Consider the following 16,701-nt stretch of genomic DNA (forward strand, 5'->3'; position numbering starts at 1 on the left):
GAAAGAGAGAGAACGTGCCTGCTTCCCACCTTCCTTGATCAGCCTAATATTCCCTTCTAATCCCCTCCCACAGGCATGTCACGCCTGACTCCCAATGTCCCTTTTATACTTGTATAAATGTACATATCACCATATCACCATCATAACTACTGCTCCTACCCTTCAAGTCATTTCTGCAGAACTGTCAGTCGGCACATTCCCTGGGACATGTGCTAATTCTTATGCAATATTTTCATGGATCTTCTAAAAGGAGCAACAAATAAGACAGTAACGATATCTGCAGACTAGGAGATACTGTGAAAGCTTGCCAGAGCAGGAAAATAACAAGGACGGACCTGGAGACATCAGAAATGGGAGTAGAAAATAATAGAATGAGCTTCCATTTGGAAAACACAGCTAAGAAATGCAAAGAAAAAGATATCTAAAGCACAGATATTTGATGAACAGAAGAAAACTGGAAAGTTGTAAAGCTGAAAGAGATTTACAGACAGTAGGTGAGACCAGGTATGCAACATCAGACTGCAACAAGAATACAGCCAAGGCTATTCTGGTCTGTATACTCAAAGACATTATCCAGGAATGAAGTTTAGAGGCTACATCTCCATGGCTCAGATGTGACGGCACCTGGCGTGCTACACTCTGGTTTGGTACTCTCTCCTCCAGAACAGTGCTCCCAAACCACACAGAGCCTGAAGAAATGCTAAAACAGTTGGGGAGAGATGATAAGAAAGGAGCAAAACAAATTCAGCCTGTATATGTTAGCTCAACACTGGGATCACTGGTATGTCATCCTCAGAGCTAGCACGCATTGTTGCAAGGGTTTTAAGTAGACAGTAATAATTATCTACAGATATATGACAGAAAGAGAGGGCAATTAAGTACAGCATAACTTGACATAACTCAAAGTAATAGGGCAAAATGAAGAAAATCTAATTTAAGATCAATATCAAAAGAGTTTTCCCAACGTAGGAATTATTCTCTTGCAGAAAAGTCTCCCAAGGGAAGCAGTAGAAATCTTACTGCTTGAGCCAGATAAAAACAATAGTAAATGTACATGAATAATTCTGCACTGCCAGGGTTCTTGATGACATGTTTTAAAAAGTCTTTATTAATTCTGCTTTTTCTAACCTATTAATATCTTATTTCAATAGTCACTCCTTCTCCTTCTCTCCCCTTTCCTTTGTTCAGTTTCTCCCCAGTTCTGAGCTGTCATGCACAAGCTCATCTTCTGAAAAAATGGTTCCCGCTAACTACGAAGACTCGTTAATATTCTAAGCTGCAGTGCTCCTCCCTGAAACAGTCCCAAGGACAAACGAGACCATTTGCATTTGCCAATCCACTCAGAAAAGAGCTCAAAGCCAGTTTTAGGACCACTACAAATTGCAGCAAGCCTTAAGATTAGCTTAAACAATACACAGGCTAGGAAAAAAGTCCCAGAGATTATAACAGGTCTTGTTGAATAGGGCTGTTGGATCTCTTTTCCAATTGCCCATTCTTCATTCCCCCTGTTTTCTTCCATTTTTTCTTCCCATTCTTCCAGTCTGGTCTCTGTCTTCCCCTCTGCCCACCTCTTTGATTTGCCTCTCCAGCACGCTTCATGTCTTCTTTCTTGCTTCATTTTTTCAGGTGGAGTTGATTGGGTTCTTCCTAGAAATCCTCATCTTCAGTATGACGCCTAACAAATGGCTACTCAAAGTCAAAGCATGGCTCAAGTTTCAAATAAAAAGAGTTATCCTGGCAGGAGGTGCCGGAATGGCCTTCTGGACTGCTTCAGCCCTGTTTAATCCCTCCATAAACCTGATACTGAATGATGATTTGGGTGTTCATTCTTACAGGAGCATGAAAGAAAGAGTCACTGTGCACACTGGCCATGAAAACAAAATAGCCCACAAGATCCCAGTGCTATATTGCACAGATGTTGGATGGATTGCAGGCTTCAGATTTGCTTTATGTTTTGGCTACCACACAGCCCACATTTTATGGCAACACAAAGTCTTCTTACTATTTTATATAAGTAGAAAAAGGCACTAGTTGAAGAACTTGTTCTTAGGTTCAAAGCTGTGAAAAGGTGACAAAACAAAGCCAAAATAGCATAAATAAAGTGAGGCATAACATTAGGAGCTGACTAACCTTGATTTGTCATGACTTACATCCCAATATTACAAGTCCCTTTCTGCAAGCAGTTTGCCAAATAGGCAAAAAGTATTGTATCCCATGCAACTTCGCTCTCAGAACCAGGTATCTTGGACCATGGGAACTAGAGGATAGTTAAATTATCCTGAATCAAGCCTTCTTAAAGCAGAAATTACAAGCAATTAATACTTCAGATTTCCTTAGTCTGGGAACTGAATTGTCTGGGGGATCAATCTGATGTTGGGATACAGACGTTTGCTTCTCTGGTATTTGTGGTATTTGGTATATTTAGAATACAAATATTGTGCTGCCCTGGGATGTTCCCCGCTCTGTGATGCTCTTGAATCCCAAATGATAAGAAAAGAGCAGCAACATTTCAGCAACTGAATTACATGAGAATCCTATGACAAAAAACCCTTTGCATCCCTCCCAGAAGAATGTAAGCAAATAAATATAGAATATATACACAAATGTGTGAGTGTGTGTGCACACACAGAGAACATACATATAAAAAATTCTGCAATAGAGTGAAAAGTATGCAACTCAGCACAGATAATTTTAGGAAATAAATGGAACACACAGATGGACAGATAATTCGTGAGTGTACTGAGGGGGGAACGTGTTGAAGTGGTTTTTTGTAATCCATTTAGCACAATGAATTTCATGGTATAATACGTTGTCAAGAACTGCAGTGAAAGCCAAGCAATTTCACTGCAAATCCTGAAAAGCAAGAATTATCCCAACATTTACAATCACCACAGCTGCTAAAACAAACTTGAATGTGACCTTCAAGTCATCAGGGTACCTAAGCTGAGACAATGAAAGATAAAGAAATATATCTGTTTTAACAAACTTCCTTTGAGACAGGATAAATAATAAATGGATGACAAGTGTAACTAAAAGCCAGCAGGAAATTTTTGCATCAGGCTTTGTCCATCCAAAAAAAGGAAACCCCAAACTCCCAAACCTCCTGAGATGCATTTTATTCATGCCATAAACCAGTCAGGATCAATGAGACACGTAAGTGCAGAAAATAGCATTAAGCAGAAATAAAAACTAGAAATTACTAAATGCAAAGCAAAGAACAAAAATAGAGCCTGCAAGGAGAAATGAGGTAAAGGCAAGTGTCTCATGACAGGATAAAATCTTTTGGGCAAGTGTGGATCTGAAGGCATAACTTGGAAATAAATATTTACAACCTGAATAAAATTTCAACACTAGACTAAGAAAACATGTGGCTGGTCATGGCGGGGAAGGAATGCAGATGAAAGAAAAAACTATCTTGGGTTATGGAGAGGCTTTATCTGACTACAGAAAAAAAATGTATCTTTGGGAGAAAAAGGTCATTGATCTCTTGGACAAAAGTATTTGCAAACAGAAAAAAAAAAACTGCTCACTCTCAAGTTTTAAAACCCTCTTAAATGATATATTACAAAAGATATCTTAAATATTATTTCCCCTTATTTAAAGGCAGAAGCATTTCTACATCCAAATATCCAGCAACTTTCGAGAAACATAAGGTTAGGGGCTAAGTGGCTGAAACCCATGTTTCTGGAATTTAAAGTCAGCTACTACTACATCTTGAAACTGAGTACAGAAAAACCAGCCACATAATGGTGGACTTAGCTTCAAGTATGAAATGCAGCCATTGAAACATGATGTAATTAATTCTTAGGCTTGAGGAAATGTGCAGAGACACTATAACCTGCCCTCACACGAATGTACAAAGACAGATGTCTCATTTCACCTACAGCAATTATCCATGCTGCACCTACAAATAAATGAAAAGATGACAGAATTCACGTAGTCTGGATGGGTAAATTGCATTCACTGTGGACAGCACTTGAAATTGGTCATTTTCTATACCTGCAGCAATTAATTCACTATGCTACCTGAAGTATTTCCTATGTAACTATTGGGAATATTACAATTATACTGTCTCGGTATCTAATGTAATGTAACAGACCAAGGATTTTTAACGGCCCCAACAATTAAAAAACACAAGAGAGAGGGAGAGAAAACACCCCCATGTTAAGTTAAAGGTCTCATCAACTAGCAGAAACTGAGCTTGCTAGGTAAGGTAGAGTGGTCACTGGTTCAGATAATATGTAATTTAATTTGAAAACCACCTAGCAGTACACTAGAATCAAACAGTAGTATAACTGTAATATTCTAAGTTGCATGTATGGCTAAAGCTAGCATTAAAAACGGTGTCTTTTCCACTTGGGACTTGTGCTGGGTTTGGCTGGGATAGAGTTAAACCCTTTTAGTAAAATCCTGTCTCTGTATCAAATATTCATCTTCTGAAGACTGCTATCAGATGGTAATGGACATATGACCAAACTGGAAAGCTCACAGGGTTGGATGATGTTAGGTACCACTATTTTCATCAAGCTAAAACTGAAATTACCTCTAGGCTACAAGGCCTGTGAATCTGTCCTTCAATTCTTTAGTAGCAAGGTTACAGGCAGCTGTAAAAAGCTATGCTTAACAAGCCAAGGAATATGTGGCTTGTCTTGACATTTATTTCCCTCCTACATTCCTTCTCTTTTATACGTTGGATTCTTCCTTGCGGCATGCAGTTTCATCGCACCAGTTATCCCAGACATCCCTTCATTGCATCCATGTAGGACAAGAGACAAATAAGTTGAATGTGCCTCCTACATGTTAGGAAATTCTTCTGGTTTGTGTTTTAGAAGCACCTTGCAGTAAGGTCTCAGTTACTACTTTCTGCTTCCCCACACTGGGAAGCATTCACAACTATTCATCCTGCTTATCCACAAGAGAGAAGACAGTATGCTTCTCATCATTATCCTTCTATTTTGTCTTGGAGTGATCAGGCTGAATATTTTGGGATAGAGTAAATTTCCATCAGATATACTCTCCTAGACGTCAGTGTGATGTTCGTTTATGTGATACAGAACTCAGCCCATGAAATACAGACTGAAAAACAGCAAGGCTTCATACAGACATCCAACAGTCACCACACTATAAATAAAGATCACCCTTAATGCTCAGCTGCTTAAGAAAAAATCATTTAAGTTTAAAATCTACTCAATTCTTTTGGTAATTTTTCTGTTATCCATGACATCTACTGGAAATAGAGATGATCTCAAAATGCACACTCCTTTATTATTCTGAGAGCATAGTGTAATTTCCTTCAGATCAGAATGAAACAATGCAGCTTTTAGAGACAAGTCCTATTAGGAAAGAAGCTTTAAATAGAAAGATGTCTGCTAATTATCAAAAAGAAAGGGATATTTAATAGAGAAGCAAGATATGCACATGGACATCGGAAACAAACTAAAAAAAATGTTATGACATTGCTAAAGTTAATTATCTGTCAAAGTTTCCATTATAAACTCACCACTCAAAAACCAACAGCGAATCCACAAGCTAGCACACATCCCAGGTGCCCAGAAGGTCTGTTAAGCTTTCCTGCAGAGATGCGGGAGTTTGGAAGGAGCAGCGTAATGCAGCGTAAAGCAGGGACACTGCAGCTACCATCCTGTGATACGTGTGGCTGTGTGCTGGCTAACAAAGACGGAGGGCACAGTCCAACCAAGTTTGTTTGGTTTTTTTTTAGTAGAGTTGGATTTACTTTGTATTTCCTACCTTGAAGTGTATAATACAAGTCCAGACAAAGCCTTCACACGCAAGGGGCAGTGCTGAAAGACATTCTGAGGTTCACGATAAGGGAAGGATTTGCGTGGCTTCGGTGGGTAACAGAGGCCTCCTGAGGTTTTCATTCATGTCTAATAGGTATGCATAACATTACTCAGTTGCATTTCTGACTCAGCGTCTTGTCCCCTTTTCGTGCAGTTCAGTTAATTTAGTTACTCAATGTTATTGTCATGTCTTCTCTCTTTGATGTAGAAACACAGCCTGCACAGCCTTCTATCATCAGTGTACTCTGAACAGAAGCGCTGGCAGTACGAAAGCAAGTAAAAAATATCAACTCCATCAACAAGCCCTTCTCCATAAACTTACCATTAAAATGCGTCTGTAGCTGTCTCTGTCGATGCCCCAGAGCTTGAGATCTGTCTTGGCTTTGACGGTGGCGGCCCGGGGTGTTCCATAGATCAATGCCAGTTCTCCGAAGCTGCCTCCTTCTCCGATGCTGGTGACCCACTCCCCATTGACATAAACCTACCACAGCACAAGACAAAACAAGAAGCAAAACCAGTTTGGGGACTTAGTTGCAGTTTTCCTCCTACTGCCAGTTACCTAAAAAGCTATTAGCAATTTCCTTTCTGATCATCAACACTGGGGACACACAAGGAAAACAAGAGTATAACAGTTTCTGCAGTTGGTCCCCGAAGAGGGCAACAACCTGCTTTGCAGACAGAATTTCAAGTCATCTTGCTTCAATACAATGACTGTATTTACTCTCTGAGTTTTCAGCTCCCATGGTTAACTGGCATCATGTTTTCCCTCTTGTGTTCAAGGCTCAGACAGCCAACAAGCAGAACTGTCACAACTTTGGCTTTTTATTAAGACTGTCAAACTTGAAAGGAAGGAGATTTGTTGATATGTGTAATGAGGTTTGCTGAAAAGCACCATGGCCATGAAATGAAAAACAGTCAAAACAGGGAAGCAGCTTTTGAAAAGGAGTATTTTCTTCTTCCCTAAGCCTAGCGCATCCAAAACCCATTTAAATATAACTACTGAGACCCCTTTCTCCCTTAGTGAAGACTACTAAGTGCTTTGGACTTCAGAAGCTACATGCAGAATTACCCTTTGTCTTTAACATGAGATCTATAGGACTTACGAAACAGTATTTGACTCATAGACTATTTAGGTAACATATCTTCTCGAAACACGGTATGGATCGATACTGCTGTCACAGTATTTTTCCTGGATGACGTCTAATTTGAGAAGGATTCCTACACTTGAGTGCTATGTAAAACCTTCACTGGAGAAAGGGGAGCTCATGCAGGTGCTCTGTGGGCTGTATTTTCCTCTCTGTTCGTGGACAATACAGCTCATGAGACATACCCGTGTATTCAAAGACTGGTATGGACTGTGTATTCCCCCAGCATGCTAGGAGGCTCGCTGCTGTAAACCTACACAACAAACCCCTTCCCTTCCATAGGAAAGGCTGTGTGCATTTACCCAGTGCAGAATATATCCCAGTGTGTTACAGACCAGTAACAGCAGAAATCAACCAGAATTAATTTGATTTGCTTGGAAGCTCTGTGATGAAAAATAATATGAAGAAAATATGCAGGTATTCTCATCTCAAATAGAAAATTATGGAAAAGGAAAAGGCCATAACCTATTACCAATTACTGAGTAACAGACTAGCAGTTTTTAAAAAATATATGAATTTACAGCTGTGTTCAAGCTGGGCATGAGAAAAGACAGTGATAAAAATAAATGAACTGGGGTCAAAATTCAACAAACTCTCAGCATTAATTTTACTTCTATCTTCATTTTATGATGAAAATATGTATTACAAACTACAGGTGGCATCAATCTCAATTTATCTTCCCAATATTCAGTTAAGATCTGATCCAGCTCATACTGAGGCCAGTGAAATGCTGGTGCAGTAGAAGACAAATGAGGCCATGGAGCAGTTCAGCTGATCAAGAGACCGCTTAGGTATCAGCTGAAAAGGAGCAGTATTAGCATCACTGCTGAACTCCAGGCAACATTGTGGCTCTTGGTGTTCCTGGAGCATCTGAGGATTGAGGGGCTGAAATACAGGATAAAAATAATTCCAAACAGGCAGGTGGTAGCAGACTGCCGAGAAAGAGCTCAAGCGGCAAAAACTATAGCTTCATTTCTTTGCCACAACAGAATGAATGTCACGTAGGAGAATATCACACAAGAGAATAACAGCAGCATTTCCTTTCAAACTCTTACACTCACCGCAGAAAGAAAATCTCACAGGACACTGAATCTACTTCTGATTCTCCTCATGATGAAAAAAATAAAAGCACAAAAAGAAGTTTTAGAAAAGCCAGACAAACCCAAGCACTTCCCTGGTGGAACAAGCAAGTAATACTGTGGCTCCTGGATCTTTTTTTGTAAGACAAGCAGGAGAAATGGATGAATAAGACTAGGGTTCTGAAAGACATGTAATTGGAATGTACAAAAATTATTAAACTCAATTAATCCATTGCAAAATTTTCCAGATGCATACTTAAATGTAGCACTACTCCATTTCTGTGGGGATTTCACCAGACGGACCCAGGGTTTACTACAGGTCAATAATTCATGTCCTCAGTAAAGTCTCAGGGAAGAGACTGATAATTCCAATGAGTTTTGGACCACATCCTGAATGTCAACTGACATTGCATCCTTGACTTTTTCAGCACACCAAAACCACACGTTTCCATACCCTCTTTTGTTGAAAAGTGCAGGTTTTGTTATTGCAGAGGGGTGTGAATTAAAAGTCAGAAACAAATCCATTCCAACATGTATTTTTTTAAGAAATATGGTGAGATTTCTTATTAAAGCAGTATGCATGATACCATGCAGCCCAGAGAGGGGAATTGCCTTGGTAAAACTCAAGGTAGAGCAAGTGAAGGATGGACAGTTACTGTTGCACAGTTGTTATAGAGAGGCTACTACTGAACTGCTCTAAGACTTCTTTAATTTTGCTGTCTTACTTGACAAAGCTCCCCAAAATGTGTTTGACATCTCGCCTGCAAACAATTTATGCAAATGGCTACTCCTCCACCCTAAGGGTGTCAGGTTTAAAGTACTCTGAGGTGAAACCAAATCACTGAGATCTAACAGTCTTTGGGCCCAACAGTCAATCCCCCAATAAAAATGCCATTTCCAATATCAATCTCCAAAAGAGAAAACAGTTTGAGAATAACTGTTGTATTCTAGGAGGAAAACCATAGCACTTCATTTTCAGCAAAGGCCTAAGTCAACAAAAATATTTTGTCTTCATGATGAAGTTAAAGTGCATTGATGGCACATTACAAAGCCATTCTGCCCTTTAACAGAGAGATCAGTTCCACTGCGAATCCCTTTAAAATAGATTTTTTAAAAAAGTAGAAAGGAAAGTAGCTCTGTTTGTAAGGTGTGGGAAGCAAATCTATTTTAGGCTCAGAACAGCTTAGGAAAACCAATGTTATATGGCAGCAGCTCAGATGATCTTCTTTATCCTAAAAAATGCTGGGCTGAGGTTTTGGCTCAGGCAGTTTTAGGCATTTGTGAACTCTCACTAAAGTGGTGAGTACATAAATGAATTATTCCTAATTGTTACTTAACCTGCCAGTCACAGACCCCTAAGAGCAGGAACCTCCGTCTTTTGTGCAGCTGAAGAGCAAAGCAGAACTGCAGATGCCTAAATATGACCAAGCCATCAGGACCACCTACCTTCCACAGATCAAAAATACTATTCTATTGTTTTCCACCATGTAGTATGAGCACTGCAGTTTTTGCAGGCTTGAAAATCACACAACTTGGTTCATTTCATTGTTTTTTTTAGGAGGCAAATGGGAAAAATCTCCTGTGAAGATCAGCAGTTCCTTTCTTCATGGAATGTGATATACATAGGCGCTAACTGCGAGAGAAAATGCAATGAGTCACACAACGCTCAATGCAACAGGAATGCATCTTGGCCTCACCCATCTTCATGTTGTCTAAAGAAGCAGAAAGTAACCTTAACACGACCAGTAATATAGCCACTTTACTCTGAAGGCAGTATATGAACATCTATCTCTCAGCTTCATTAGAGTGAATTTACCTTTACTTTGATTTTGTATTGTTGATTTCAAGTTAACTTTTAGCTTTTTTTTTTTTTTTTTTTTTTTTTGCTGTCACTTTGTGATCTATGTGGACAATCTAATTTGTTCCAGGCATTGCAACTTTTAGATCTTAAATCTCCTCCCTCGGATCTGTTTGTAATAATTTGTGCTTTGTGTCTCATCAAGCCTTAATATTTGTTATCCAAAAATGAAGATGAGGTTTATTTATTCTTGGAAAAATAAGCAAGCCTTAGACATGAAGCATATTTATATGTGGGTAGTTTTCTCAAATAAAGCCAGTGCTTTATTTATAGTATGAATTTGCTTTTCTTAAATATAAATGTATGAACTTGGAGACTGCCTTGAGAATCCTTAAAAATTCAAGCTGAAAACCTCCAAACTTTAAAATGTTCTGTTTCAAATTTCAAAAAGCATCCTTCTGAAATTAGAAAGATCATTAATGATGGAAGAATTAAAGCAAAAAGCAATCAATGGAATGTAACCATAAAATATAACTGGTTTTAAAATCGAACAGTATTCTCACATAAACCACCATGTAATTTTCATCTTTGTATACACAAATTAGACAGTTTGTATATATATGAATAAGGGTGTCAAGAAGATTTGACATGCAATCAAAAGATTATCTTATCTATTGTCCACAGTATTAATGTATAGCTCCACATATAGATTTATATGGTAAATACAGAATCTATTTAAGAAAAAATACTGAAAAGTTTTCATTTTGATTTTCACCGTACTACAGTTTGGCTGCTGTTGTTTTACAAGAGGAAAACCTGAGAATGACTGTAGAGAAAGTTGCTGTGACATTAAATAGAATAGGAAGTTGTTGAGTCTAAAAAAAATACATGTTTTAAAAGTAGTTGATGGTGCTTTTTAAAGTACAAAAATGTGAGGTTATAAGATTAAAATAATAAACAGGAAATCACTTTTATATTTAGAAATACGGATTAGAGATTTCTGCAAGACACATACTTTAGCAGGTACTTTCAACATCTTTACTGGAAACTATAATTTAAGCTCTGCCAGCTACTTTTTGGCGTACGTTCATATTGCCTGAGCAGAAAAGCTTCCGGTAGACAACTGACCTCTAAGACTTCAAACCTCATACCATCATCTGCCTAGTATAAACATTACCCATCTGCGGGGACGGGTCACGGGTTAACAGTTCTCCTCAACCCTGAAGTGCTAAGGAGGCAGACTGCAACTGATAATGCTCTAATGTCCTTTCCCATCCAATGCCAGCTTTGGTCCAAGTACACCCGGTTTGTAGTATGCAGTATATGAGAAGAAACCCTCAGGTTCTCCAAGACCTACCTCTTCTTGATTTCTAAAAACCTTTCTTTTACCTGTGAAAGTCTGCGCCCTTTTCCGTTGGCCCACTGTCCATGCTGAGTATGTTTACCAACAACAGGGTATCGAGTCTTCTTTGGCTGTCCATATTGATGCCAAGAAGGAAATGTACATTCATGTATAAAAGAATACTTTATTCTGTGCTAATGAAGCTTGTTTATAACCGAAGAAAGTGTAAGAGCTGAGGATAAAGTGTTATTATATTTTAAGATATTTTATTGTACTTCTAATTTGACTCAGATAATTTTTAAGGGAAAATATTAGAATGCTCTCACTTACTCTTTGGGGTGCCTATGCCAAAACTCAAACAGAAAATTACTTTAAATGTTGCAGCTTTTTAAACTTAAAACACCACACACCAATTTCATTATTCTGGCTTTGTTAGCCGTTTCTGTTTGGTTTTGGTTGCTTTGTTAATAGATTATTATTCTTTTCAGTTTTGCCATGATTTTCTTCCAAGGGATGGGAATTTTATGACGGCAATTGCAACCTCCTTTATGTGTATCTTTGCACGTGTATGGAAAATCCAGGTGCTTAAGAGTAAGTTGCTCCTTGAATCCACCAGTCCCGGTATACCTGCCACTTCTGTGCAGATCATGGAAATGATGAAGGCACATAGCCTGGCCAGGGGTTAAAAGTCTCCATGCCTATGCCAACACCAGCTGAACTAGGCAGAAAATGGCTTGAGGCTTTAAGTCTCGGGGTCAATTGTCTGCACTCCAAGTCGCTTTTTTTCTTGGAGAAGGGTGGAAGCATGCCAAAAAAGTCTCTGGCAAGGCTTAAATGAACTGCAGCTCACTTACTAGCGGTCTGGATTTTTCTTCAGACAATAAGGATTTTAGCACTGCTGCCCAGAAAGTGGAACAACTCTTTCCTGGGGAGTACTATATATATATATACACTATATACCCCATACCCATGGGGTCTGGGAGGTGCTGCCTTACGCTGGAGCAAGTTACTCTGCACTAACTGCCCTGGTACAGACTTCATGCTGTTGGGGGAATATGGGCTCACCTCCCTGCAGCTTCCCAGCAAAGGTAGTTAATGTAGGTAACGTCTGCATCTGTCAGGGTGTAGTTGCAACTTGCTCCTGGATGAGCAAATGTTTCTTGCACCTTCCACAGTTATGTTGAAAAGGATTTCAGTGTGTGTTTTGGCTGAAGACATAAGAAAAGCTTAGGAAGGAGTGAGCACCTAGCTGAGGAGATGGGGAGAGCAGTGGTAAGGTGCAGCAGGATGAAGGAAGGGGGATGCTGAAGGGGAACAGCATGAGAACTGGTCACAGAAGAGTTCTGCAAGACTTAAGAGGGTCAGGAGCTTTGGTTGTTTCTGGAATAAGCTCAGTCTAAAGGACATCTCTTAAGTCTTGTTAGGATGTATTTGTCCCACAGGTCATGTCAGAACACTGTCTATATGTGTGTCTGTCAGGATTACATTATTGTGGATCTGTCCATTTTGATCTGTCCTAGCAACTATACACTGATTTTGGCAACAAGGGGAGTAGGAATTAAGAATGCTCGTGAAATTGAAATCTACTCAAAGAAACCCAGTTATTTCATTCATCCTCTAGTAAATCTGCTGTTGGAAGTCTCAAAGACAAGGCAGGAAAAACGTTATATCCTATATCATACATAACTGAATGGAGGACTGCAAACCACTCAGAATATGAAGAAAATTTCTGCCTTGAACTCCAATACCGTAAAACAAAGCCATGCACCATGCTCTTCATTTAGCAAAACAGTAAGTCCCACTGGAGTCAACAGAATTACTCACATGCTTAAAGGAGGAATGGTGCTTAGCTTGCCAAATCAGGGATCTGGGATAAAAATTTTCAAGAACATCAAGACAGTTTAAGAGCCTACGTGTAACTGCAATGCAGTGGCACTGAGGCCATTTACTCACTGTGGCATTTTTTCAAATCCTATCTCAGAAGCCTCAGGAGTCTCTGACTTGTTCTGGGAAATACAAGATTATTCTGCAAAAGACTTTCATGAACTCAAGAAACCATCAATGAAAAAAGATCTGGACATATGTCTCTTCTTGGGCCATTTGTGGTCGAGATGTTTTATGAAAAGATTTCAACTTTTCATAAGAAAACTGAGAACATCTGATACACAGCTAACATGATGTAGTAAAAGATATTTCGGAGTATATGCCAGGACATATCTGGGAAGGGAACCACGATGCCATCTCATCCAACAGAGGATACAGCAACTGGTGCTCTAAACAAGTTCTTCTCAACATTTGCAGAGCCACGGCCACCTCGGCCATTAGTGGCAACCACCAGTTACAGAAAATGCACAAACCACCTCATGCAACGGCTTCACAAGCAGGCACAAAACTGGGTAGGCCCTGTACATTTATTTTCCCCATTTTGTCACTGTTCTGTAAGAGCAATACGTCCATACAGAAGATTGTGATTGTCTTTTTGCAATTAACTGCAAGGGTTTCTGATATCACTCAGTCTCCCACTGTCCCTGAGCCAAATGCTGAAGAAAGCTTTCCTAAAGGTTTTGACTGAGGACAAATTATTTTTAAAGTGGATTAATCTACAACTTCAACATGTGCCTTTGCGTGTATTTGTGGGTCTGATTCAAAGCCAGTGAACTCATTAAGTCCAGTATCAGGCCCTAGCCAATTATTTTAAAATTAAATTTTAGCTCTGTTCTATAAATACTGCTCTTTTATTTTCTGGCCCTGTGGATGTGGCAATGTTTGCTAGTGAGAGGTATGCCTGATAGGAACAGTGAGTCAGACGGATTTCCTGAGGAGCAACTTCCACAGGCAGCGGCAGCATGTGAGGTTTCTCAGTTCCCAACAATACCAATTAGATGGTCTCCTGACACAAACAGACTGCTACAAAAAATAACTTTCACTAAAATAACTGTATGCCTCCTGCCTGGATTTAAAATACATCACTTTCTTCTTTAAATATGCCAAACAAAACTCATCTGGACATCTGAAAAGCAACATTGCTAATGAGCAAGCCTGTGCTATCTGACAACTGTGGATACGTAAGATGTGTGTAGAAAATTCAGTCAAATGAGGAACTTGTAGCAAAACTGCAAAAGTGTGAATTTCATACAGGATAAAAATGGTAAGAGGTGAATAGATTATGATTTGGAAAGCAGGTTCAGAAAGAAGCTTCTTTCCAAAGACTTGCTGATTAAACCACTGCATACTCCTCTAAACATTTTGTGGTCTAACAGATCACTTTAAACTTATAATAATCCTTGCTTTATTAATATGCTGCATTGTTCATTTATTTGGACCTAATTTTAAAAGCAAATTAAGGTTTCTAAGATGAAATTTGCTGCCTGAGGCTGTATCTCAATTTGGGAAAAAAACAAACAACACATAAGCTAAGCTAACTGATTAAAGAAAATATTTTCCTAATGGTTGATCTGAACCCTCAGGTGCATTCCAGCATGGTGGCCTGCTCTGCCAAAGACTGCACACCTCCAGGTGTGGTTAGGGTTCTGAAGATAATGTCATTTGCTTAGTTTTGATACCATATTTTCCTGCTTGGAATGGACAAATAAGCTAGGATGTAAAACATGCCAATTATAAAATTATGCACAAATGACTTAACACAACAAAAACAAAGTAATGAAACCAATCCTGGGAAATCTGTTTCAAGGAGACAGAACCACAGCACATTGTTGGATCAAGCTGTGTGCCAGAGCACACAATTTTATGATGCAGCTTCAAACTAAATATTATACTGTAAGAGTGTACTTACATCCACCTCGCCTTGGTCAATCACATAGAAGTTGTCTCCTTCATCACCTGGAAGCAAAATACAAAAGGTGATTGTTCCCTGAAGGTCTGCTAAACTACTCAATAATTTCCTGCCTCCGTATTTAATCCTGTACATATTTACACAGGTTTGTACACCAGATTACTTACAGAAAGATTCATTTTCTGAAACATCCTTGCCTATTTGCCTTCATAAATCACATTATCACTATGATTTATTCCTATTAATAACTTTTAATTGCATTAATGTCTCCCTTTCAATTGATTCAACACTTCATTCAGTGTAAACACACGAGGCTTTAATATAGCCTGAGGGTAATGAAGTACTCCACAACATGTGGCAGGCACGCAGGTAAGTTGCCAAGTGTGAGAACTATGATAGAGCACAATGAGGTGTTGAATATTCCCAACAACCATAAAAATATTTTCCATCTCTAATTACTCTCAGCTAGCCTGTGCCACCCTTATGCATTCTGAGCTGTGGTTTAGTTCCTATCTTTCGCTGAGGAATGAACACCTTAATTTGAAGTGCTATTTACCTACATTTAACTGTAGCACTTTGAAACCCTGGAGATCTACCAGTGTGGTTTTGTAGGAGACCTCTGCACATGTAGCAAAAGACCTGCATCCATGGACTTCCGACATAGCTGCACACTTAGATGCTTTCAGACTGTGGTTATTCTTCCCGTTAAGCAAATAGGGTGAAATCTCAAATGGAGAGATGTGAATTGTACAACCTTAGAAAATATACAAGGGAAAAAATGAGAGGAAGAATTACCCTGTTGTATGACTGTTTCTCCTGCAATGTGTGTGACGGGGAACATGGCATCAAATATGTCACTGGAAAAAAAAAGAAACATTTACTAATAAATCAGACCTATTTCTTATCTAGTCAGTAGACCTACCTTCATTGTTTCATTTAGCCTTCATTAACAGATTTTGCAGAAAAAGAAAAGGAAAATGTTAGTTGCAACTGGAAAATGAGCTGCTGCTTGGCAAGAAATCAAAATAACTAGTTAGGCACAAGCTGTGGTTTACAACTAAGTGAGACCATGATTCAGTGCATGCTATTTTGAAAGAATTCCTGAATTATATGCATATAGGCCACTTCTTATAGCACTGCACAAACTAGGCAGCCCAAGTATTTTATTGTCTGAGCAAACAGCTTTCAGATTTTCAGCTGCGATCAGTATGTGTCACAGCAGTAATTGCTAGATGCCTAAACGGGAGCTCTCCTCTTCTGAACATCTGGCCTCACATTTACAAGCCAAACCTGTTCCACAATACAGAGCACATTTGGAAAGGTAGATGGCTCTAAATTAATGTAGCATAAGAGCTGGCAGGAGATCGCGCTCATAGTGCACGAGAGGCAAAACTCTGAAAATCTTAGTGAGTTACTCGTGAGAAGGGAATTTGACCAATGCTACAGAAGAGCCTTGTGCTCATTAATCATCACTGAATTACACACCTTACTGTGGTCTCCAGCATACTGTCAAATATCCTTAAAAGGCCAGGCAGAGTAGTAAGGACGGGAACGCACCCTGCACCAACACTTTGGGCAACTTGCCCATATCCAGTCCTTTGTTTATTGAGGGAGACAGCAGGCTCTGTGGAGCCAGGGCTTCCTTTCCCCACATCAGATTTTGGGGAACTTATTTTCAGAAGCATGAACTGCACTGAGACGGGCGCTCCCTACCTCTCTTCCCCTTCCTATGCATCAGTCTCA

General features: G+C 39.3%; 1 protein-coding gene across 4 annotated transcripts in view; it reads right to left on the reverse strand.

Annotated features, from left to right (window-relative positions):
• Positions 1 to 16,701, reverse strand: part of PRKAR1B (protein kinase cAMP-dependent type I regulatory subunit beta) — a 100,775-nt gene that overhangs the window by 26,697 nt on the left and 57,377 nt on the right. For all 4 annotated transcript variants that reach the window (XM_005228962.4, XM_055805636.1, XM_055805637.1 and 1 more), the window contains exons 5-7: positions 15,754 to 15,815; positions 14,959 to 15,005; positions 6,124 to 6,282 (exon numbers count right to left, since the gene is read on the reverse strand). In XM_005228962.4, the coding sequence (XP_005229019.1) occupies positions 6,124 to 6,282; positions 14,959 to 15,005; positions 15,754 to 15,815 (268 nt within the window). The remainder of the gene's footprint in view (positions 1 to 6,123; positions 6,283 to 14,958; positions 15,006 to 15,753; positions 15,816 to 16,701) is intronic.

Source organism: Falco peregrinus, chromosome 5 (assembly GCF_023634155.1).
Source record: "Falco peregrinus isolate bFalPer1 chromosome 5, bFalPer1.pri, whole genome shotgun sequence".
Lineage (NCBI taxonomy): Eukaryota > Metazoa > Chordata > Aves > Falconiformes > Falconidae > Falco > Falco peregrinus.